The 23,553-nt window shown below is 36.2% G+C and overlaps 1 protein-coding gene across 1 annotated transcript in view; it reads right to left on the bottom strand.

Annotated features, from left to right (window-relative positions):
• Positions 1-23,553, bottom strand: part of LOC122403647 — a 157,864-nt gene that overhangs the window by 8,793 nt on the left and 125,518 nt on the right. Inside the window, exons 5-6 of the mRNA XM_043407272.1 lie at positions 5,902-6,069; positions 3,666-3,871 (exon numbers count right to left, since the gene is read on the bottom strand). Coding sequence (XP_043263207.1) covers positions 3,666-3,871; positions 5,902-6,069 — 374 coding nt within the window. The remainder of the gene's footprint in view (positions 1-3,665; positions 3,872-5,901; positions 6,070-23,553) is intronic.

Here is a 23,553-nt window from a genome sequence, read left to right as displayed (position 1 = left end):
AACTCGAATAATATTGAACTTCTGATTCTGTAATGATATAGGGTAAAATAACCAAAGACTATCACTCTAATCTATTTTGTTTAAAACGTTGAATAAATCCTAAAATATTATACATGAAAAAAAGTCTAACATACAATTTTAAGTGTAATGGGAATAATAAAAAAAAGTTGCACTTAAAATTCTTTATTATTTATTTTTCATAAAATGATAAAAACGATTAGTGTTGATTAAACGAGTGAAAACGCCGACTGAAATATTGTAATGGGAGATTCTGGAGCCCAAAATAAGACGAAAATCAAGACTATCAATTTCTTGGCTGAGGCTTCGTTAATAAGTTAGTAAGTTATTAAAAAATTAAATTAAAAAATTTCAAATCATTATGAAAAAATTATTTTCGGTTGCGGGGGTCAATTGCAATCATTTTTGGTGATTACACATACCCTCGAAATCCTACCCACTTTCGAGAAAAAAATTCAGATAGGTGCTGAAATTTTTTGGCGAAAAAAAAATTTTTCAAATCATTCTAAAAAAATTATTTTCGGTTGCAGGGCTCGATTACAATCAGTTTTGGCCATTACACATACCCCCGAATTCCCACATATTTTCAAAAAAAAAATTCAAGAAGCCTAAATTTTTCGACGAAAAAGAAAAATTTCAAATTGTTCTGGAAAAATTATGTTCGGTTGCGGGAATCAATTACAATCATTTTTGGTGAATATACATACTCCCGAAAACCTGCGTATTGTCGAGAAAAAAATTCAGTACGAGCAAAACTGTAAATGTTAATAATTTTTCGCGAAGCCTTCACCAACCATTTGGTATTCTTGATTTTCGTCTTATTTTCTCCCATTAAAATTTTTCCCAGGGGTGGCCGAACACCCTGTATAAGCTTCACAGAATACCATAGCTGAATCGTACCGTCGCGGCGGTACTGGCCAGGTAGTCGCGTGAGTTTTCTTTTAAACTCTGAGGGGTTGTAAGGCCCTCTTAACCCTCGTGGTACGCGGGTTCCTAGCCGTCGCTCGCCAAATTAATCTTGAGCGACTGTTGAATTGCCGGATTGTTTCGAATCGAAATCCGGCTGTTTTCTTTGATGTCGAATCACGAGTTGTTGCTCACGAATCGCTTGAGCTGAGTTTTCGCGAAATAATCTTCGAACAACGAATGGTTCACGAGACGATTGAACTTTCTAAGTTGCGATTTCTTCGAAGATCGAATGACGAGTGTTCCCGAAACGATGGAACTGCAGATTTTGGAACGTTTACTCTGAGGTTTCAGCGACGAGTTAAAGAAGATTTCGACCGTTGTCTTCGAACTTTTAGCGACGAGTTAAAGATTTCGATCGTTGTTGTCTGAGATTTCAGCGACGAGTTAAAGATTTCGATCGTTGTTGTCTGAGATTTCAGCGACGAGTTAAAGAAGATTTCGACCGTTGTCTTCGAACTTTTAGCGACGAGTTAAAGATTTCGATCGTTGTTGTCTGAGGTTTCAGCGACGAGTGTCGAAGTGTCCGGAGCCCGTTTTGTCCTCGGCTCGAACCCCCTCCGAGACGCGATTTTGGGGGTTCGTCAACCGATTCGCGTTGACTTTTTCCGTTTATCGATTGGCCATCGACTTGGGGGAGGAGGATCGATTTTCCTGCCCCGTTGGCCAGGAAACTCCTCCTTCGCGCGATCGTGGAGGAGGAAGAGTCCCATCTCACCCTGGACGAGGGTGACCGAGGTTTCCTCCCCAAGTCGAAGGCCCCGTTAATTTTGCCGAGGAAAAAACGGGACTCCGAATTACGCCTAGCTACACGTGCGTTGCAGACGTTTTATGGCTGCATTGTTCCATGAGTTGGCGACGATTGTTGTAGAGGACCGTGCCACCCGCGGAACAATGCAGCCCTTCGTCGGTCAACTCGGGCCTTGCACTTTCGAAAAGCTAAAGCGCTTGAATGCTTTACGATGAAATTTGCCAGATGCAGAATGTTCGAAGACTTTTTCGACAAAGTCAAGGTTCCGCATCTGGCACCATAAACGAGCGGAAAAACCCGAGCTGACCGGACGGAACAATAGCAAACGATTTATTCATCTATTTTTATTTAATATTTAGGTAATAGTGACTGATATAAACAATTTACGGATTTCACAATTACTGTCATGGCAGCAGTTGCTTATGGAAACAAAATTGTACGTGGTCACCACCATATATGAATATAATACGTTCATAACCTATAAGTGACTACGACGCGTGCCGTGTGATTAGTGATTTTTTGTCAATGTAAGTACTATATCTGCATAATGGTTGCCAAATTGGTATTGTTCATTAAAGCTGGAATTTAATCTTTGATCGGGAGACAGTAATTGGGTCTTTTACCTTGATACTATTTAGTTAGGTGACAATAATTGGGATGACAATATTAACTCTCATATTCTTCTTTTTTAAGTATTGAATTTGAAGTGGTTGCGTGTGAGGATAAGAATGGGTCTTAAATGCAATCGCAAAGTTCGCCTTGTATTCTTTATTCTGAAGGTGTTGTTCACTGGGTGTCGTGGCGAAGACTGACTTCTGTACAAAATAACTTTTTTCTCGAACTGTTTGCAGTCGCCTAATTGGTTCAACCGATGTGTCGAAGTTAATCAATTAAGCATCTTGCAATTCCGAAGTCACCGCCTACTCCTTGCGCCCTTGACGCGCTTTTTGGGAAAGGCGATGTGACCCGGTGGGGGTAGCTTTGTCGGCGGAAGTTTGGCAATGTAGCGGAATTTCCTCCAAGTCTAGGCCTGGTGATGTCACCCGCCGAGGGTCGCTTGACCTGGCGTTGCAGCCCTTCGGAAATCCCTGGTTTATGACATGTGAAATCTTCGACGAAAAACATGCTGGCTAATAAAACTCGTAAGAAACGGCTTTCTCAAAAGTGGCCTTTTCGACTTTGCTTGTCGTAAACCATGCTGAATTTGCACGCCAAATGTTTCTTTTGTTGTGTGAGCTAGCCGCTACAAATTTATAAAGAAAATAGAGATTCGAAGGATCGTACTATTTGTTTCCTTGTAGTAGAGATATTGAAAAGTAACAGATAAAAAGAAAGACATGTTCTTGATAAATAAGTGATGAAAACAATAGTGATAAGTGACAGTAATTGGGTATTTTATCAAATTTTAATAAAGTGGGTATCGAAATCTACCAGCGTACAAAATTTCGTTTAAATCGGTCACCCCGAAGGTTTTGCGCTCACTTTCAGGCTTTGAATTGAAAATTCTGTTGTTCTGACACCGTTCTGGACGAGTCGAGAGGGAAAGTTCAACCTGTTGACGGATCAGCTGATTTGCTTATGAAAAGAAGTGAATGAACCGACACGCCGCTTTGTACCCTGAATTTAGGCCTTGAATAATTCATTGAACGCTCTGGCGCGGGCAGTTTATTCGTACGAGCCGAGAGTCGTTCTTTTGAGCACTTTTCTGTCTATTATTGGATAGGTTAGAATGGACGCGAGAAAATTAATCGAACCGGCGATTTTCGGGCGTTGGAAGGTTGAGTTAGGTTTATTCGTATGAGGAAAAGAGTCGTTCTTTTTAGCACTTTCCTGCCTATTATTGGATAGGTTAGAATGGACGCGAGAAAATTAATCGAACGGGCGATTTTCGGGCGTTGGAAGGTTGGAGAAGCGTGCAATATGAAATTACCCTTCGTCGTTTATGAGCCTCTGCTCCCCCCATCCCAGGCCATCGCGTACCAGGCAATCAGAGATCTTCAGACCGAACATTTCCTGTTTGTCGATGCTAATGACCAAGGTCAGAGGGTCCCCGATCTTCACGTTTTCCGCCACTTGATGTCTCGTTGGATCTCCGCTGAAGATCTTCATCGTGCATCCTGGCATAGGAGCTGTTGCCTGTCAACAACATATACATATTACTCATCTCCAAACGCTTTTAGATCGATTGCGTTGTTACTTTTTATTATGTATGTGCAACATTATATTTTTCTTTTAAAGGCTATGAAATGGATACAAATTCTCCAATTATAACAATATGGTAGGGCATAACCAGTATAATTGGTAGTTAAGTACTATCAATGTATTAAAAAAATGCACAATAAATTAAAAATACTTTTTCTAGCACATTGAAGATAACAAAATACACAGAAATTGTTGATTATTCTAGTTCCAGATATAACAACGTCCATACTGAATGCTTTTAACATGCATTCATTTTAACATAACATGCTTTTTAGTTTTATTCTTTTGGTTAACTTTTAAAATATTGAATATTTTTATATGGAAAAAATTGTAGATATTTTTCAAATGTAAATCTAAATATGCAGGGTGTTCGGCCAACTCTGGGAAAAATTTTAATGGGGGATTCTAGAGGCCAAAATAAGACGACAATCAAGAATACCAATTTGTTGATGGAGGCTTTGTTAAAAAGTTGCATACGTGCGATAGTAGTTCTCATCACAGACAAGGTATACGAGTAGACCTTACATCAAATATATTTTTTCGGCCCATTTTTCTAGGATTCTAAAGCTCCATTAATACGCATTGTTTGCATTTTAAATCATTAAAATCCTTCAATCCGTCCAGAAATTACGATTTTTTAAACATATGCATGAAATTTCGGGGAAACATTTCTGGTCACACAGTATATTTTCGGTAAAGAATTTTTTTCTCGAAAATGCGTAGGATTTTCGAGGTATATCTATTCACCAAATATGATTAGCATTGACCCCTGCAACCGAAAATAATTTTTCCAAAAAACGATTTAAAATTTTTTTTTTCGACAAAAAATTTAGGTACCTACATTTTTAGGTATTTTACAAATTTAGATACCCACCCCGTCGATTTTTCTTAAAAATTGGTATTTTATTTTTAATAAATTTGTTTGACGCTCTACAGAAAAGTTGTCTAATACTTTTTTGTAGGTACCAATGAGTTCTATTTTAGAAAAAAGTTTCATTTAAATATCTTCACTATTGTAGGAGTTATGAACCTTTGAAAATTGGACCATTTTTATGGGGTTTTTCTTATTTTGCAGGGTCAAGGAACAACTTTTTCAATATTTTTCCAACTTCTACATATTTTCCACTAAAATACGCGCAGTTTGCATGTTGAAACATTAAAATCGTCCAATCCGTTCAGGAGTTATGACGTTTTAAAGATTTGCACGAAATTTTGGGGTAACATTTCTGGCCAGAAATTATATTTTCAGTAAAGAATTTTTTTCTCGAAAGTGCGTAGGATTTCGGAGGTATGTCTGTTCACCAAAAATACTTACAAGTGGACCCCGTAACCGAAAATAATTTTTCCAGAACGATTTGAAATTTTTTAATTCTGTCGAAAAATTTCAATACCTACTCGAATTTTTTTCTCGAAAGTGGCTAAGATTTCGGGGTATGTCTATTCACCAAAAATGTTTGTAATTGACCCCCGTAACCGAAAACAATTTTTTCAAAACGATTTGAAATTTTTTAATTTTGTCGAAAAATTTCACACATACTCGAATTTTTTTCTCGAAAGTGCCTAGGATTTTGGGGTATGTCTATTAACCAAAAATGATTGCAATTGAGCCCCGCAGCCAAAAATAATTTTGTCAGAATGATTTGAAATTTTGTAATTTCATTTTTTAATAACTTTTTAACGAAGTCTCAATCGAAAAATTGATATTCTTGATTTTCGTCTTATTTTGGCCTCTAGAATCTCTCATTAAAATTTTTCCCAGGTGTGACCGAACATCCGGTATGTGTTTAAACATGATACAAAATAATTTACCGTTTTTCTCTAAAAATTTTAAAGAACGACTAAAAAATTGAGTTCTAGAGTAGGGTATCCCTTTAAATGTGGGGAACTTCATTAGTGGTGGTAGAGAGAATGGTCTATGTTTTATCGAAACGTTACTGTAATTCGAAAGGAAAATCCATCCTTACTTGTAGCGGTAGTGATTGCAACATGGCCACGTGGGTTTGATCGTTCGTCACCACTTTGTCTCTTGTCTGGTATCGACATCTCACGTGGAAACCCCTACCCTGGTTCGTTACCAACTTCAAGTGTGGCTGTACCACTATCGTGTTGAAGTATTCGATACCACCGTCGTCCTGAAACAAAAATTCACCAAATACAATTAAAAGAAATCCATTATCGAACGATGAATTTAAGAAATCAATTTTTTATTAGTTCGTAATGAGGGGTTGTATATTACTTTAATTATAACTGAGTGTTTAAATGCAATATTCTCTTGTTAGAACGAACACTGGCGATACGTGCACGACTCGGACAAGATTGATCGAAATATCGATCAGGAACGTAGTAGAACTCTCAATTACGTCATCGCTCATTTCAAAGAAAGAAGAAATATACATATATTCTGTGCATTCACGCTTTACCACACTGCATCGTTGGTTCTCTCCAATGACAATAGAGATTATTTGTAAGAGATTTAAAAGTCGCAAATCAAAGATACTATTTTCTGAATTAAGTAATCATCAGGACTGAATAATTATTACATTCGAGTCCAATAAAAATTAAGAATTTCTGGTCAAGTGGATGCTGTTGCATTATTAAAAAGCATTAGAAATTGTCCTAGTTTAGTAACAAGATATAGAAGTTCTTCTAGTACTAATCAAGAAAGTGAAAAACAACGAAGTAATTTACTGTTCAGTCTCAACGGCAAAGATTTTCAGCCATTTGAATCCATTCGAATTGAAAATACAAAGCAAAATCCAATCAGCGTTGTATAACTGATCCTTATCGCTGGTCCTTTCTACACCGGGCAAACGTAATTATTTCGGCCATTGTTCGAACAGGATCGCGTGGACGCGTTTTGGTACCAGCTGTTGCAATTCCTGGCGCATTTACGAGCGTTTCGGGCACGGTAATCGTGGCTGACACCGATCACGTACCACAGTGGACTTTCAGTCCTGCGAGCAATCCGTTTGTCCTTGCACCCTACCGGCAAAAACCGGAACGTTCGCTTCTCGCGTTCTCTCTTTTCGTCTCGCTCGTTCTTATTCCCAAGAACGAAACGACTTTGTCATCTCTTTTCACAGCCATCCTTACCATTCTCAGCTTCGTTCTCGTTCCATTGTTCTTTTGCCTTTCGCGCTTCGTGGAAGTCGGCGAAATTGATTGCTTATTAATTTTCTTAATGGTTCTGACTCTTTTATTAACGATTCACGAACCCAACGAATTCGTTTTTTTGCTACTTCGGTGATTTTCCTTTTTCTTCTGCCATGCGTTACCCTCGCTATTTTATTTTCCACTATTACCATTAATGTGAACGATAATCGACATTAATGGCTTCCTCTAGCTTCTGTGGACAATGAGTGCCATCTCGGTCGATGGTGATCAATTTTAAGGACGCGGCTGATGATGTCAGTCGTACAATTCACCAGCGAAAAGTGTATGTTTTCTTATTAATGTTGATTATAATCAGAGTCGACTTTAGAGTTGCTGATCAATTTTTTTGTATCAAAAGAATACATTTTTGTACGGTTGTAAGTATTTGATTACGCGTCCAGTAGAACGAAAACTAATTTTTAGTTACTGAAAGAAAGTTTCGACTGCCATAGTCGTGTCATTATACATATACTTTTATTATAAATTAATGTCTATGTTTCTATCACTTCATTTTTTCACAAAGCCAGCGATGCGCCCGAAAAATGCAAATATACTTTTTCAAAAAGGAACTTTTTTTCAAAATTCATCTCCATCGCCGTCGTCATCAATTTTTCGAATTTTGTTATAGCCACGTTATATGATATAAAAAATCATAAAAATTTGATTTCAATTTTCTATTTATATCTTGTATCGTTTTGAAAATATTCGCGATAATACGAGGACTCATAATTTTTTTAAAGGAGTGTTTTCATCCCAAAATTCATTTTATTGCCAGAATAAAAAATTGTTCCATTTATAGAATTACTTGAACTACATTTGTGTGTAATTTAAAATTTTTCTGAATTTTCAAATTCCCGAACGTTCTTTGTGAGTAGCAACGAAATTAATTGCACTTGCTTTAATATTTTTTATATTATTTCGTAATCTGCAAAGCTCAAAATTTGTATTATTTTTCACTAGCCATTTAAAAAGAATTGTTTTACAGCAATATATAATGGAAAATCCTATACTATGGATACTATGAATATCAATGTCAGTCAGCGAAGAGCCGTGCTGCGAATGGCATAAGTGGGCGGTTCATGCGCCCGAGGTCGAGAGTTCGAGTTCTGTTTACGAATAGTAGTATAGTTTCTTTTTCTAATATCTTTCATTTACGATTGCATTTGCAATATACATTGTGCCGAAGTCATCATACATGCATTGGAAACATAATAACGCACGACATAATTCACATACAAAGAATACTTTCTTGCTACGTTCACAATGTTTCTCGTTCGCTACTTTTGAAAAAGCAAGGTTATGTTGACTCATTTTACCTGACAGAATAATTGACCCGAGTCGTAATTGATTTTGCAACGAACAATATAATCGAATAGGTAACACTTAAAAACAAATGTAAGTGAAGGGGGCATTCTACTGTGTACCTTTGAAAAAATCGAATTTTCTTTTTTTTTTTTTAATTTTATTAAAGAACATAGTTTCAAAAATATATTTGCAGAAGTTCGGATTCCTAAAAATAATGAAGTTATAGCTGCTTGGAATACAAAACTTTAAACGTGTTTTTTTGAAACTATGTTTTTCATAACGGTGTCCATGATATCTCAAAATAACCAATTCCCTTAAAAAATTGGGTGCACATTCGATATACATATGTATGACTATAGCCCGTATTAGAATCAACCCAAAATTATAATTTTTGTAATATTGCGTTTTATTTATCTACATCATTAACAATTAGATATAGCGTTTAATTATGGGTGTGATATTTTTTAATTATGATTTTCATCCTGATATTTATTTTGAGGAAAATAAGTTGATAGTTTTTTGTAGTATTAATAATAATATCTTTTTATTAGGGATATAATGTATATGTATATGCTAATTTATAATAAATATATTATGAATAAAATAATAATTTTTTAATTTTATCATCGAAAAAAATAAATTTAAAGTTTTAATAGGATTGTATATTTATTTAAATTTAAATAATTCGAGAATGACTGGCGTCCTATATGACGCTATCTTAGTTTTGACGTGAAATGCAGACACATTACCTTTCTAGAATTAAGTTTAAAACAATCATAATATTATATCAAATTTCCTGAGAAAACTAAAACTTGTTTCCCTACTTTATTATAAATAGTATTGTAACACCCATAGGTAACTAAATTTTAAAGTAAGGTTTCTGTCAGTGGAAGTCTTCTCTGTTGGCTGTCGTGGAGCACGTATTGCATAAGATGTATCGAGGTTAGTATCGAATTATTACTACAAGTTGCAGACGATGAACATCGGTAGCTACAGAAAAAATGCGTAAAGTAACTTGAAAGAATCGTGCATAAGTATAGCTACACGATCTCGAAGGCGCTCCTATTCCGTGTGACATTGTAAACCATGCACCGCGACCTTGGCACGGTCTTCCACGAAGCTTCTGATCGCCGTCGTCGTTAATGTCTTAACGCGGCGCAAATTAATTCTGCTCCCCGCATTTTGTCGCTTCCTCTACGGGCTATTAAAACGCAAACAAAGTGCAATAAAAACACAACCAAGACGTCAGAGTGAATTAAGCTCGTTTGGGGAGTGGATTATCATCGTGTATTTCGCGAATCTAATTAAGCCTCGGAGCCGTGATACGATCTCCTGCGAATCGAGAATCATGATCGCCTGGGTTCTTGACGATCGAGTCTTCCGGGTTGTAATGCGTGTCCTTTGGGAAATACGGTTTCTAACAAATACTAAAAGCATACAGAGCAGTTTTACTTAACCATGTTTTATTATCGCTTTACAAAGTTTACTGTGCTTCTATGTATAACTCTCTCTATTCGACTGACAGTGTTAATACATTCCGATCGGTTATTATAAAAGTGGACTAAGTAAAATATAGTAAGAGATGTCAATTATTGATTCCCTTTGTCTTCAATGATGCTAACAAAATACGGATACTGAAAGATCCAACTTAGTTTTCTCTACACATACTGTTCGTATCACTAGCCTGCAGTCCACCTAAATTCCTTGGTGAAAGGATCGAGCGTAACTAGGGAACACAATCAACAATAGCAATTTACCATGCAGGCTGTTGATCGAGGTATCCAGCCCGCGTTATTTTCAATTTCATGGCATGGTTACTTCTCAGAATTCAACCAAGATAAGGAAAGAAGATAGGATAAGAAGATAAGTGCGTAGATAAGTACATATACATATACATATACATATACATATACATATACATATACATATACATATGCATATACATATACATATACATATACATATACAATGAGGCGTCATGTTACGCTCGACACGTTCGATGTTCTATGTTTCGTTTCCAAGAATTGGTGGGGATAACCGCGGACGCTTAAGTTGGTACTACTGTATTTAGGAAGGTTCGAGGAAAGATGAAATTACTTGGAAAATTGTTCCAAGTTGAAGATTGCGATTGACTCGAGAGGAGATTGGTTTCTAGATGCGGAAAACGGAGGCTGCGGGAGGATTCTCGTAGCACACCGTGTATATCGAGCAGGCAACGACCTTCGACGAAGTGGCTGGCGTTCGACCTCAGCAAGGATACTCACAATCTGCAGTGCATCGGCCCGAGAGCCTCGTCAGATCGCTGACTACGTTTCACACCTACCTAGCAGCGAGGCACATCGCTTTTATGGCCTCTATTTACAGGCTTGACCATGATTTCTCTCTGCGCGCACCGCAAACACCCCTTTAAGGCGTGCGTCCTGCTGTCATACGATCCTCGATTCCAGCAAAAAGTTCACCGACCAATCCGCACTTTTTCAGTATTCTATTCCCCGGGACCTCGGCCCCAGGCGAGCACGATGCATTTTTATCATTTCGCATTCTCCCGGCCGCCATTTTTATGCGGTTCCCGTCAACCGTGCTTCTTGATACGATGTTGCGAAGAAAGAACATTCCTACAGCCTGGTTCGCGAACTTGTGTACACTATCGTCCACAAGTATTCCGACGCTTCTAGTTTACGACGCGCAGTGGGGCTATTTCCATGGAAAAAACGGAAAAGATTATACACAGGGTGGACCAATAACTTTGTCCACCTTGAATGTCTGCGTCATTCCCAAAGATATAAACTTTTTATATAAAAATTGTATGGTATGCTCGCTAGAAATGAGAGACGATATAAAATAGTGATCAAAGGACTTCATCCTGAAGTCGATACCGAGAAAATAATAGATAGTGACTTAGAAATAAAAGGCCATCGAGCCCGAAGTATCATAAATCTAACAAAAAGCAAAATATCTACATATTTCCTTATCAGTATTTTTAGTAGAAGTAGCACTGATAGCCAACTACAAAGCTGAAAGTTATCCTTCGATTAAAAATTTATTCATTAACTAACAAATACAGCATCACAGTCAATGACAACAACGAACCCATGTAAAAATAACAAAGACAAGCAGAATAATAACAATGATGTTAACAACAATAATGTTAAATATCTAATAAGAAAGACTAGCATTACTAGCATCTGAAACAAACTACATAATAGAAAAACTAATCAAGAAATGTAAAGCATATTAAATCTCCTAATGGAACACGTAATGCTTCGGAAATCATACACAAATAAAACATAATCTAAATCACAGAACTGAACTGCAACGGACTGCAACGGACTGTAACGAAGAATGTCCGAGCAGCTCGAGCTGTCCGAGTTAAAAGAATATGTTAGATCTTTAATATCGATAGGGTTAGGTCTGGGTTAGAGATAATGTGACGGTATAGCTACGTGCACACCCTATAGGAAAAAACCAAAACTACTGAGAAATAACGAGCTCCTAGCAGAGAGAATAAGACTGAAACGTGCTTCGAACAAAGAAAAAGACTTTACACATCATAGTTCATATTTTTGTATATCGGTTAATCATTGTTTGAATAAATTATTATTAAAACCCTAAATCTAGATGTATTACATATAGCGAAACCCATTAGAGACCCACAATAACATGTAAATCATCTTCTTGCCACTCAATGTAAAGAGTAATGTATAATATTTGGGCGACTATTGCAACTTGGAACTAACTGAACACAGTCTGTATTTATATACTTAATATTATATTATATTATATTATGTAATCACTTTCGAAATTACATAATACAATTTGATATAATATAATATTAAGAATATAAAGACAGACTGTGTCCAGTTAGTTCCAAGCTACAACAGTCGTCCAAATGCACACCTTAACAGAATATGCTTCAAGAAATAGATCGGATCAGCTCGGTACTCGGTGATGGAGTACTTCCAGCTGAATCCGTATTACCACAAATTGCCACGATCGTTACCGAAGGTCGATGTCTACGCAATAAGCGTACTTCCTGCACACCGTGGTTACTACTAGGTGCCCATTGCTCGGATGAGGTCACATGGGTTCTCAATTAATTCTCATCCATAACGTTACATAACGACCTGTTACCAATCGATCTTAGTCTCAAATTATACCGGCAATTTTATCGAGGACGTTCAACCTAGCGTTTTTCCATTATCTTAACCTCTCTCTTTATGCACACGCAACGATTCTCATTCAAGCGATCCACTCCGAGATCCTAGTTTTCTGGTACGATTGTTCAAATATCGAAATAACAGTATGAGTCTCAGTGCTTGTATGCTTCTCGCGGGTACGTTAATCGTTTTTATTGAATGAATGAGGTTATGTCTGCTTGTTCGAGACTGAAAGAATGACAGGTATAGGTTATGTATTAATTACGACATTAGGTTGGCAAGAGTGTATGGAATAAGTTGGTAACAATTAGAGATGGCGTGAACTGCTACTTTTGAATCACTTGTGATTCGATCACGTTCATTCCCAATCATGGTGATTTTTCACAGTGATTCGTGATTCTTCGTGATCGCTTTTGATTGGTGGGGAGCGTTCTTTTCACTTTTCACGAATTATGTCCTTAGACTGTACATGTATTCTATTTTCTTATTAGGAGAAAGAAAAGGAAAAGTTAAAAGTGATAAATAGATGTAAGTATAAGTTTTATTTCTCATTGTTTCAACATTCGTTTCATAAATGTTCGTAAAATTTTTCAACAAAGTAATGTATACGCAAAACTAATCTGTTTGTAATCTTAAATTCTAATTTATTTCTTTACAATATAAATATATACAAAATATCATATTAATGTATAAAACCGTATATAAATGAATAATATGTATGTTTTTATATAAATAAACATAAGAATTTTCATTACTGATGATTTTATACTTTTTCTTATTTTTAAAGCGAGTGTGTTACACCTGAGCAATACTTCTTTCTCATGGCAACAAACTTATCATTTATTTAAATAATCGACTGAAACAACTTCACATTTGAAATGCACAAAATATGCAATTAAGCAGCCTTTTTCATTGTTTAGACTACAACATTACTATACAATTTAAGTTTGGCGCATTTGTAATTCTTTGAATTTCCACCGAGGGGAGTTAGTGGAACACTAACGATCACAGTTAACGTGAACTGCTACTAAAACGCCATCTTTCTGATTACAGTTGTGAATGGAGTTTAATCACGAGCTTGATCGTGATTTTGTGATCACTGTGATAAATCACTATTAGTGATTTTGCACGCCATCTCTAGTAAGAATTCTATGGAAGTAATTCGAAATGTAATAATGTTGGTACGAAGGGGAATGAGAGGAAGGCGTTAAAAAGGAAAGAGGTGTATGCACGCGAAAACGAGAGTTGAAGAGATTTATTAATTTTATATGTTTTTCCAATTAAATACATGTATGCATACAGGGTGATCGGCCACCCCTGGGAAAAATTTTAATGGGAGATTCTAGAGGTCAGAATAGGACGAAAATCAAGAATACCAATTTGTTAATGGGGGCTTTGTTCAAAAGTTATAAAAGTTAAAGTTCCGCTCGTACTGAATATTTTTCTCGAAAATGCGCAGAATTTCGGGGGTATGTTTATTCACCAAAAATGTGTAATGACCAAAAATGATTGTAATTGACCCCCGCAACCGAAAATAATTTTTCCAGAACGATTTGAAATTTTCGAATTTAATTGTTAATAACTTTTTAACGAAGCCTCCATCAACAAATTGATATTCTTGATTTTTGTCTTATTTTGTCCTCTAAAATCCCTCATTAAAATTTTTCCCAGGGGTGGCCGAACACCCTGTATGTAACAACAGTAAGTGAGATCTTCTATCCTACTCCAACATTTGTATCGGTCATGAAGAGTGAAAATGTCTAATTAGTACTGTTAGCCTGTGTCGGAAAGACTCAGGGCTTCGCCATTAATTAACATCCCGCGAAACAAGTCTGTCGAATCCGCCTGATATATTCAACATGGCGCGGGTGTGGCCTTTGGTCTTCGCGCGATTCGTCTCAGACACTTTGTACATCCTGGAATGCGAGCCTAGAAGTTTTCGAGGTCGCCAATATGAGAATCCCACTTACACGAACGGGTCCGGCAAGCTCGAAGAATCACGCGCGTTTACGAACACAGAGTCGTGAGTCAAGCGTGCATACCTTTATACAATACGTAAGAACAGGGACAGAAAGAGACAAGGGTAGCTTGTTACATGCTCGTTCAGAAGTTCATTTTAATAAATATTTTACGGAGCTCGATTTAGCCTAGAAAATCAAATTTCATGTCTTGGATATTAAGTTTTGACTGAAGTGAACTATTTGAATGAAGGTTAGAATGGATCCGATTAAAGAGACAACATGGACGTTAGAGGTGTCCAAGTACTTAAAAATACAAGCCGAGTTCAACTTAGTTTTGGACTATTTAAATCAAATTTGATATTTGATTGTTTAAGCAATCTTGATTATCCAAGCAAACTTTGATTATTCAAACAAATTTGATTATGTATCCTTACTTAATTATAGTATTGTATTTGAATAGTAATGTTCGCTTAGGTGAGATTTGGACAGGCTTAAATGAAGTCAAGAATAATCATGATAATTCTAGAAATTTAAAAAAAATGCCTATTCATTTAAATAACTTGGGGTGGTTTAAAATCTGAATTGTTGTCTATAGTTTTCATAAAGGAAAGCAGGAGTAAAATCGTTAATACGTAATATAAGCATAATTCTTATAATTAACATTTTGTGTAAACCATTAAGTTGTTCAAACAATTGAATAAATTGAATTTTCTTAGGTTTGATCGAATATTCAAGTTACTTGGATAATCAAATACTTCACTTGGTTTGAAAGAATGAGTTTTGGTTTAAATTTCAAGTACTCGAACAGCTCTAATTATTACTGATATATCCACGTGAAATAAAGTGGTATCCAAATAAAGAGGTGCGATTTGTTTTCTTAGAAAAAAATGTCATTTTCATTTGTTTCTGAGAAAAAATTTTGAAAAAACTACGCACACACACTACCACACAAGTACGATAAACACGTCGTACTAATGCAATAGTTATGCACCTAACACAAACACTTGTATGCACGCACATACATGCGAGTAATAATTTTATCATTTACATAATGATAGTGTTACAATGATTGAGAACAAAAGTATAGGATGTGATGATGTATCTGCGACATAAAACATTGGTGACCATATTACTATACTCGCTCGAACGGTCGTTTTTTTTTTACAGAAAATGGATTTTCTTAGAGGTCCCTCTCCTGAGGGTGGTTAATGTACTGGTTATTAACCTTTTTAAGCTTATAATGTACTTTAAAGACATATTCTTGAATTTCTTAGCGTCACGGTATAATTTTAAGAGAACAAAATCTGCTACAATTCCTAACCATGAATAATTATAATAACAACTAATCAACTGACTGAAGTTCACTACTGAGATAGTTAATAACTCGTAATATTTTTAATAGCATAACAAGAACATAGTAAAAATAGAGCATCGGCATAGAGGTGTAAGTAAAACAAATTTTATTTTATATCTGCACACGAATTTGGATGAAACTTATCGTAAAAACAATTAAAACATAAATACATATAATAAAAGTGTGGAAGGTAGAATAAAAATTAGGAAAAACCGGATGGTCGCCATTCATTCTACGGTTGGTACGCGTGATACCATAGCGTTGGTAATATCCAATAAGATGTGTCCCTAGGTAGTCGCCTGATCACGCCACCATGCGAATGACGCACGTTTTGACACCTCAGAAAAGAATTGCAACATACGTAGTGAAGGAGGGAACATATTACGTATCGGTACTCGAATGGGATTAGCTAAGATACAGTTTTAATTTCTATATATTGACAACAACAGTATATAGAAAATAGAACTAGGATAAGTGTTTTTATTACTGCCACCTTAAGCTATCGTTGAAGGTTTTTTAGTTAAAGAAATCGTAATAAATAAATCATCGTAACTAATAACATTGTAATATCATTGGAAATATTGATAATATATATTAATAATGTACAATGCATTTGATTGTTCATCAGATTCAGAGGAGTCTTTGGTGGCATTAATAATGAAAACATATAATTATTGAGTGCAGTAATTCCATCTACATTATGGTGGATGAAATCGCGGCCTCGAGGACATGTCTCTTATACTTAAAACACAATTTTCTTTTTTTGTGGAAACATGTGCAAGATTTTCTTGTTGGATACTATTATAAACATATTCAGAAATACAGTCCACGCAAAACTAGCATGCGACCTCGTGTGCCATTTTTTTTATTAGAAATGAAAGTTGATCGAAATGATTCTTCTTTTTAAGATCATTTTAAGCTTTGTACATGACGTACAGAATCATAAAAGTAAGAAATACACTATCGTCTTATTATCGAATCATAGAAGTATCATTTTTGTTGGTTATGTAAATGATCTCTACAGAGAAACACGATAGTATTTAATGGTAAAGAAAAACACATGGTACCGTACTACGAAGACTTGTATTAAGTAATAAGGAAAACTAAGGTTAGGAAACAGATAAAAAAGTCACTGGTAGAGGCGTATCTGTCGCCTGTCTTGCCAACTGTAGGGAGATTATAGTTCCAACAATTTTCATTCGGTAAATAGGTTTCAATGTGTAAAGATTAACGAAAGTATCAACAAATTATCTTTACACCATTTGAATCAATAAAAATCCAACTAAAACTATGATTCACTGTTTTCTTATACATATTTTTCTTGCTAATTTCTGTTGTGTCTTGAAATATTATCAAATACTATTACAATTCGTATAAAGAGTTTTCATTCCTTGAAAAAATTCGATTTAACTCGATTTCGTCCGTGTGTAAAAAGTTTCTGCACACCGTGGAATGACGTTCTTGCAGCTGTCCGAGGCGGTAAACGGTTTCGACGATCCAGTAAAATCTTGTGGCCCAAGAGCAATCGACTCGATGGGAAGAGTGAACGGAGAAGAATTCGCACTGGTTTTAGCTGACACACCCACCTTGTCCGCTAGAACTCGTCCTATTCGCAAGAACGCGAACTGTTACAGCGTACGGTGGATTGACCGAAAGTGGGAATTTATAATAAAGTACCGTTGGCTACCGATCATACGTCGTTCCGTTTCTCGCGAAGGTCAAAGCATTGTTCGCGCTGTGTGGCGTAACGGTTGAAAAATCCTTCAAAAGTATGATCCGTCGTGTTGGTATACCGTTGGTCGCGGCGATTTATCGCGCGGCTTCGCCCCGACCAGTGACGAGCCAACAAGAACGAGAAGAGTTGAATTCCATCGCCGGAGGGATGAGGAGTTATCAGACCGCAAGGCATTCACGGTATTCCCCTTTCTTGCAGCGTCATCTCTGTATTCGAGCATCAAATATTGCATCAATTTCCATCGCTTGTCCACTTGCTATGACGACTCACTCTATGGAAAAGAACCAACCAGTAGATTCCACGGGTCCGTGTAGAAATTTAATCTCGTCGTTCGAATTGTCGCGACACCACCCGCACTCCCCAACAGAGGGCTACGCTCTCTCGCAAGTATTCGACCGTCCGCTTCTTCTTATATGTATACACGCTCCTCAACTGACCATCGAACGTACATCATGGCGTCTGGCCTGCTCGTGAATTTTATCCCTTTCTTTCTTCCATAAAAGCCATCGCACACTATAATCTTCGCGACGGGCACGTGTTTGTGTTTGTTTTCGCGAGAAACAAAACGAAATAGTGTAAAGGCTATAATCGGATTGGGATATCTGGTGGAGAGAAGTCACACAGAGAGAGTGAGTTCATAACTTGTATTCCCACATCCTCGACCACCCAACGCGACTCTCGGCAGAAAAATCAAGCTTGACACTTAACCTATCGAGGAGTGCCTCCAAGACCGTGCTTTTATAGTAGTGTATCATCATCATCCGTGTCTCCGATGTTCCGAGGCCACTGCTACTATACTTCCTTGTGCTCTTATCTCGTTGAATCTTTGACCGTTTGATGATTCAGTCGCATTGATGCAATCTCCGGATAGGTCGTTGCGTTAACCGCAATCGCGTAAGCTCGGAGAATTGCGAGTCGAAAGAGGAGATCTTGTGCTAGGGGAAATTTTTGGCGCGTAGAAGAACTTCCTAGTCCTAATCTAACTAAACTAGACTAAAAACGAAAGAAGAAGCGTGTTTTCAACGCGTGAAACGTTATGGGTCTGGATTATTATGATTATCTCTCATCCACGGTATATGATCCTGGCACGGGAATTCTCTTTCTCGAGGATCGTGCAGTTTATTACGGACTGTGTACGTCTTTTGGCCCTTGGCACGAAAATACGACCACAGTAGCCAGAGGTTTTATGCAAATCAACTATCAAACTGACTCATCAGCGCCGCCCCTTTATTATTATTATTATTATTATTATTATTATTATTATTATTATTATTAATGTTCAGACGGCTTTTTCACCCGCGGTACTTCCAGTCTACCCTAGGAACATTTATCGTGCACCACACCTGCAATTAGGGTTACTTTAATAACCGCGTGGCAATACTGTATCTCGAAGAAGCAATTTTATGAAGATTGAATTTTATGAAAATTTACTCTTACGCGAATAACACCGTGGAAAATCAAGTCGAGACGCGAGAAACCACTTTTAATTCTGTCGCACTATTTTACGATTCGAATCTGGATCTTAGGCTTGTTAACCACAGAAGGAAGAAGAGTCGTTATTCAACGTTTTATCAAGTATGGAAATTTATGGAAATTAGCAGATATTGCTTGTTTATCAGACTTTATGACAGCAAAATATTCAATTGCTTCTTGGCAGAAAATCACCCATTCATTTAAAGTGTTGAAACAACGAATCCGAATTTGACAAGAAAATAATCTATTTAAATAAAATTATTACTTCGTATATAATGTCGTACAATTTTTAGGCGGTTTCGACTTATTAGCACACACGTTCCACGTATTTTTTCAATATTAAACCTGAACTTAACCTCAAATTAATATGATTCTATTTTTCTAGAGTAAGTATTTCTACTTAATGAAACTACATGCATCTGTTGTCAGCAATTATTTATTTAGTATAGATTTATCTATATTTTACAGAAGAAGATATGTGCTTGCGACACTTAAATAAATGCATAGTAAATGAAACAGAAAAAAACAATATTTTAATAACGAATATGCTATATTAATACTTCGTACGACCACCGTTTTTGTTTATTAGTGGAGCCTGTTACTGTAGAAAAATAGAATATATTAGGTTAAGTGTAGCAGAGGTTATAAGATTAGACAATAAACGATGCATATATTTTTTAGGTTATATTTTAACATTGCATGAATAGTTCTATACATGGTACTGCTTTACAACTGTTATACTCTAACAAAAGATGGCGTGCATGTTTGCCAACATGAGAAAAACAAATATTCTCACACATGTGTGCTTGCCAACATGAAAAAAAGAAATATTCCCACACGTGCACGTTTGCCAACATAGAAATGAGAAACATTTCCAACATTAAGGTTAGAAAAAATACCATTGCGTTTAATAAAGTGTCGCGAACTGAACGTAAAGGCGTTAGGCGAGAGTTAGGGTGGATTTCGCGAGAAGCATAGTGGAGAATGCACGCGTGCAGACTCCAGTTGCGCGCACATAACCGCCGCGATCCTCGTCGCAGATTTATGTTCATCCGCGACAGTGATATTAATTCTGCCTTGACCAGGGACCCACGAGAGATCTTATTAGCCAGAATTTACGTAACATTCGCGAGAGGCGGTCGTTTCCGTGCTTCGTTCCTTGAATCGGCTAGAGGAAGCTTTTCGATATCCTTGGAATGCGCGTGGGTGTAACTTATGCGCGAGTAGATCAAGCTATGGAGACTCGTAAGTTCGATTTTTTCGGTGTACATTTTTATTCTTTTCCTTTTTTTAAAATTTCAGTATGACGATTGCTTGTATTAATAAGAAGTCAGTAAATTAATTTTACATTGTACAATAAATTAACTTCAGTTACGCCCAATAGTGTTTTTGAATAATTACTATTTAATATCTATTACAATCTTCACTGTCTGTACAGGTCTGACGCTCGACATTAGTTAAAATGATAGGAATTTAGTAAATCGGGCATTAATTTAAGGATTAGTTGTTTATCCCCTTGATACAGTGCACCATACAACAAGTTATGATGCAAGTTTTTATATTAAATTATGAATTATGAACTTTGCCCCTCAGTAATAAAGGGAATTTATAAAGCTAATAACTTGTCATCATAAAGTAATTTACGTCTAATTGTTAGATTCTTTTAATTTTATAAATTCTTTTACACGTATTTGACCGCTTCCACTTTGAACTTACAACGTGTTGTAATATTGATTACAATGGAAGAGCCCTAGTACTTCTAAAGTTGTAAATAACGCTGCTTCAATTTGGAATATTGTAAAATAACAAATTCACCATTGAATTATCGAATATTTCTATGTTTCACGCTGTAATTTGAACAAATATGAAGTGGATACCTAGAAACCCTTCCTTGTTAGATTAATAATAAAAAGCAAAGGTCAGATTTCGAAGATGCTCAAAGCTAGAAGAAATCGGAGATTTCGAAGATGCCCAAAGCTAGAAGAAATCGGAGATTTCGATTGATTCATTTAGCAAGTAAAGTGGGATTGTGAAAATTCCATAGACTTTGGAGAGGAAATGGGATGCTGGACGTACCGCGTGGAAGGTAGATGGAAGGATTCTGAGGATTCTGAAGATTCATGGAGGGAAGTATGTAAATGCAACGAGTGCATCCTGTGATTCGCCCTGCCCGCGGGATACTTTGTGTACTTATTACGATGTATCTAGTAGGCTGAAGCATTTCTTGGGTTCGACGTCCGGTCAGTCCAGGCTGCGACTGCAGCTGCAGCTGCACTACGTCTTACGCCACGCGCTAGGAACTGTAATTCTTGTAAACACGATCTTCGTTGCTCTCCAGCTGACTCGACACCACGATGTAATCTTTCCTATTTGTTCCGTTCTGCTGGTGGCTGGCCGGTTGGTCCACGCGAATTTCCGACGATCCCCTCTACCAGAACATTCACGATTGAGTAGCTTTTACGATGCTCAGGATTCTTTCCGCCTCTACCTTCAGATTATTACAACTCTTGCTTCTATTCTCGGAGTTAATTATTAATTTATTATCATACCTGGGGATAAACATTCACGGTCGAAGGATTTTAACGGTGGGCAGGATTCTTCGATCGTGACGAACAAAATGTGGGCAAGTTCGATGAATAGTTTTTTTTTCTTTTAAAAAATTCACATTAGTTTCTGGCGATTTCAAACTGTTTCGTCGATTTTGACGAACAAAGATCCTTCGCTCACGATTTAGGACGCTACGCTTGGCCTTGGCGTTCATTATAGTCTTTCTGCTTGAATTGATTGACTATTAGTGTCTACATTACTATCTGAACACTTCATTTTTAATATCACAATAAAAAATATCTATTATTGCAATAATTTCTTTGCTACATCGATTCAATATCATTTTCTAAATGAACCCAAAATATTCAAAATTTCACCATAGTTGGGCAAATTCTTTTCACGAATAACGAATAAAAATGTTATATGAGCCGTTTTTTTTTAAAGTAGCCTAAGTCCATTTATCTTCAAATCGAGATATTTAATGGTTTGCATTTCAATGAATTTAAAAATATACGTATAGGATACTAATGAGTCATACTGCTTAAGTGTATCTAAGGGTGTTAAATTTATAGTTCCTATTAAAATAGTGGCAATTATTAAGTGAATAATATGTGTTTTCTTATCAAGAATGGAGTTAGGCCACTTTCAAAATTAACAACCAGATTCATTATAAAATTTGAAGGTGCCCAAGTCCATTCAACATAATTTAAGATGCTTCAAATTGAAAAAAACAATACTGAATTTATTTTACATATTTTTAAAACACTTTGGAAACATAATTTATGCCATTCAAAACATTTTTTAACTACATAACGTACACAATTACAAACATAAATTTATTACAAAAGAATTTACTACTCATCTACATTTTGTGCGTGTGAAAGGGATTTGAAGAAATCATGATATTCCGGTGGTATATATCGTAATAGGTCAGATATGTCCTTGAATTTTACTGTTGTAATTTGTTTGATATTTTTATACAGTGGTGTCAATACAATATTTTCGAACTTTCTTGGTCTACCCCGACATGGTAATAAATTCAGGACTTTAAAATTTTCATTCTCATTCATTGATGTCTTATAGAAAATTTTATACGGTTCATTTCTGACAAAACGCATCCAACATATTTTTAACCAGTTTATTGATTCTCCATCAGAATTCTTTACCCTTTTAAAAGTTGCGTCTTCGAATAATTTTGTTGATACAAAATCTTCTTGTCTCGTTTCATTTACAATAAAATTATTACCTTTCCGACACTTTTTAATAATCTTGTAATAATCTCGGGGAACGAACAGTAAATTATTTTTTTTTAATGACATTTCTGCCACGCCAAAATCTCTATCATTTGGTAAAAACGAATGTACTGATATTAAAAATTTGTGATCTATGATTTCCACATTATTTTCCAAAGTTTGGACAATTTTTAACCACATTAAAGCTACTTTAATGTTTCTATTTTGCCCGGCGCACATGTCACTGTAAGCTATAATGTGTCTTTCACTTCTTAAATTTTTAACATGTTTTAGGATGCATGAAACAATTTTTTGAGCACCTCTGGATGCAATAGTTTCATCCCAAACGTACATGTAAACATTAAATATCTTGATTTAAGTATAAATGGAGTTAGGCCACTTTCAAACTACAAGGTTCAATTATTGAATCAACTCTGAAAACTTATGTGTCAAGAATTATCGTATTTGCTCGGAATATAAGCAACCTGAAATGCTTTACTGATGAATATCATGAAGTTGTACATGTAACCATGGTAACCGGAAAAAATTGAAAAATGGAGTTAGGCCACTTTCAAAATAAACGGCTCATATATAGATACTACTTTTAACAAAATTATTTAACGATCAAAGTCGGTTATTCGTATATGAAGTGTGTGGCCCCAAGGATGTAGCCAAAGTGAGGCAAATGGGGCACATGCC

The sequence above is a fragment of the Colletes gigas genome, unplaced genomic scaffold (genome assembly GCF_013123115.1).
Source record: "Colletes gigas isolate AHSC1104 unplaced genomic scaffold, ASM1312311v1 Colletes_gigas_Sc00067, whole genome shotgun sequence".
Taxonomy (NCBI): domain Eukaryota; kingdom Metazoa; phylum Arthropoda; class Insecta; order Hymenoptera; family Colletidae; genus Colletes; species Colletes gigas.
This window is presented reverse-complemented; position numbering and strand designations above follow the sequence as displayed.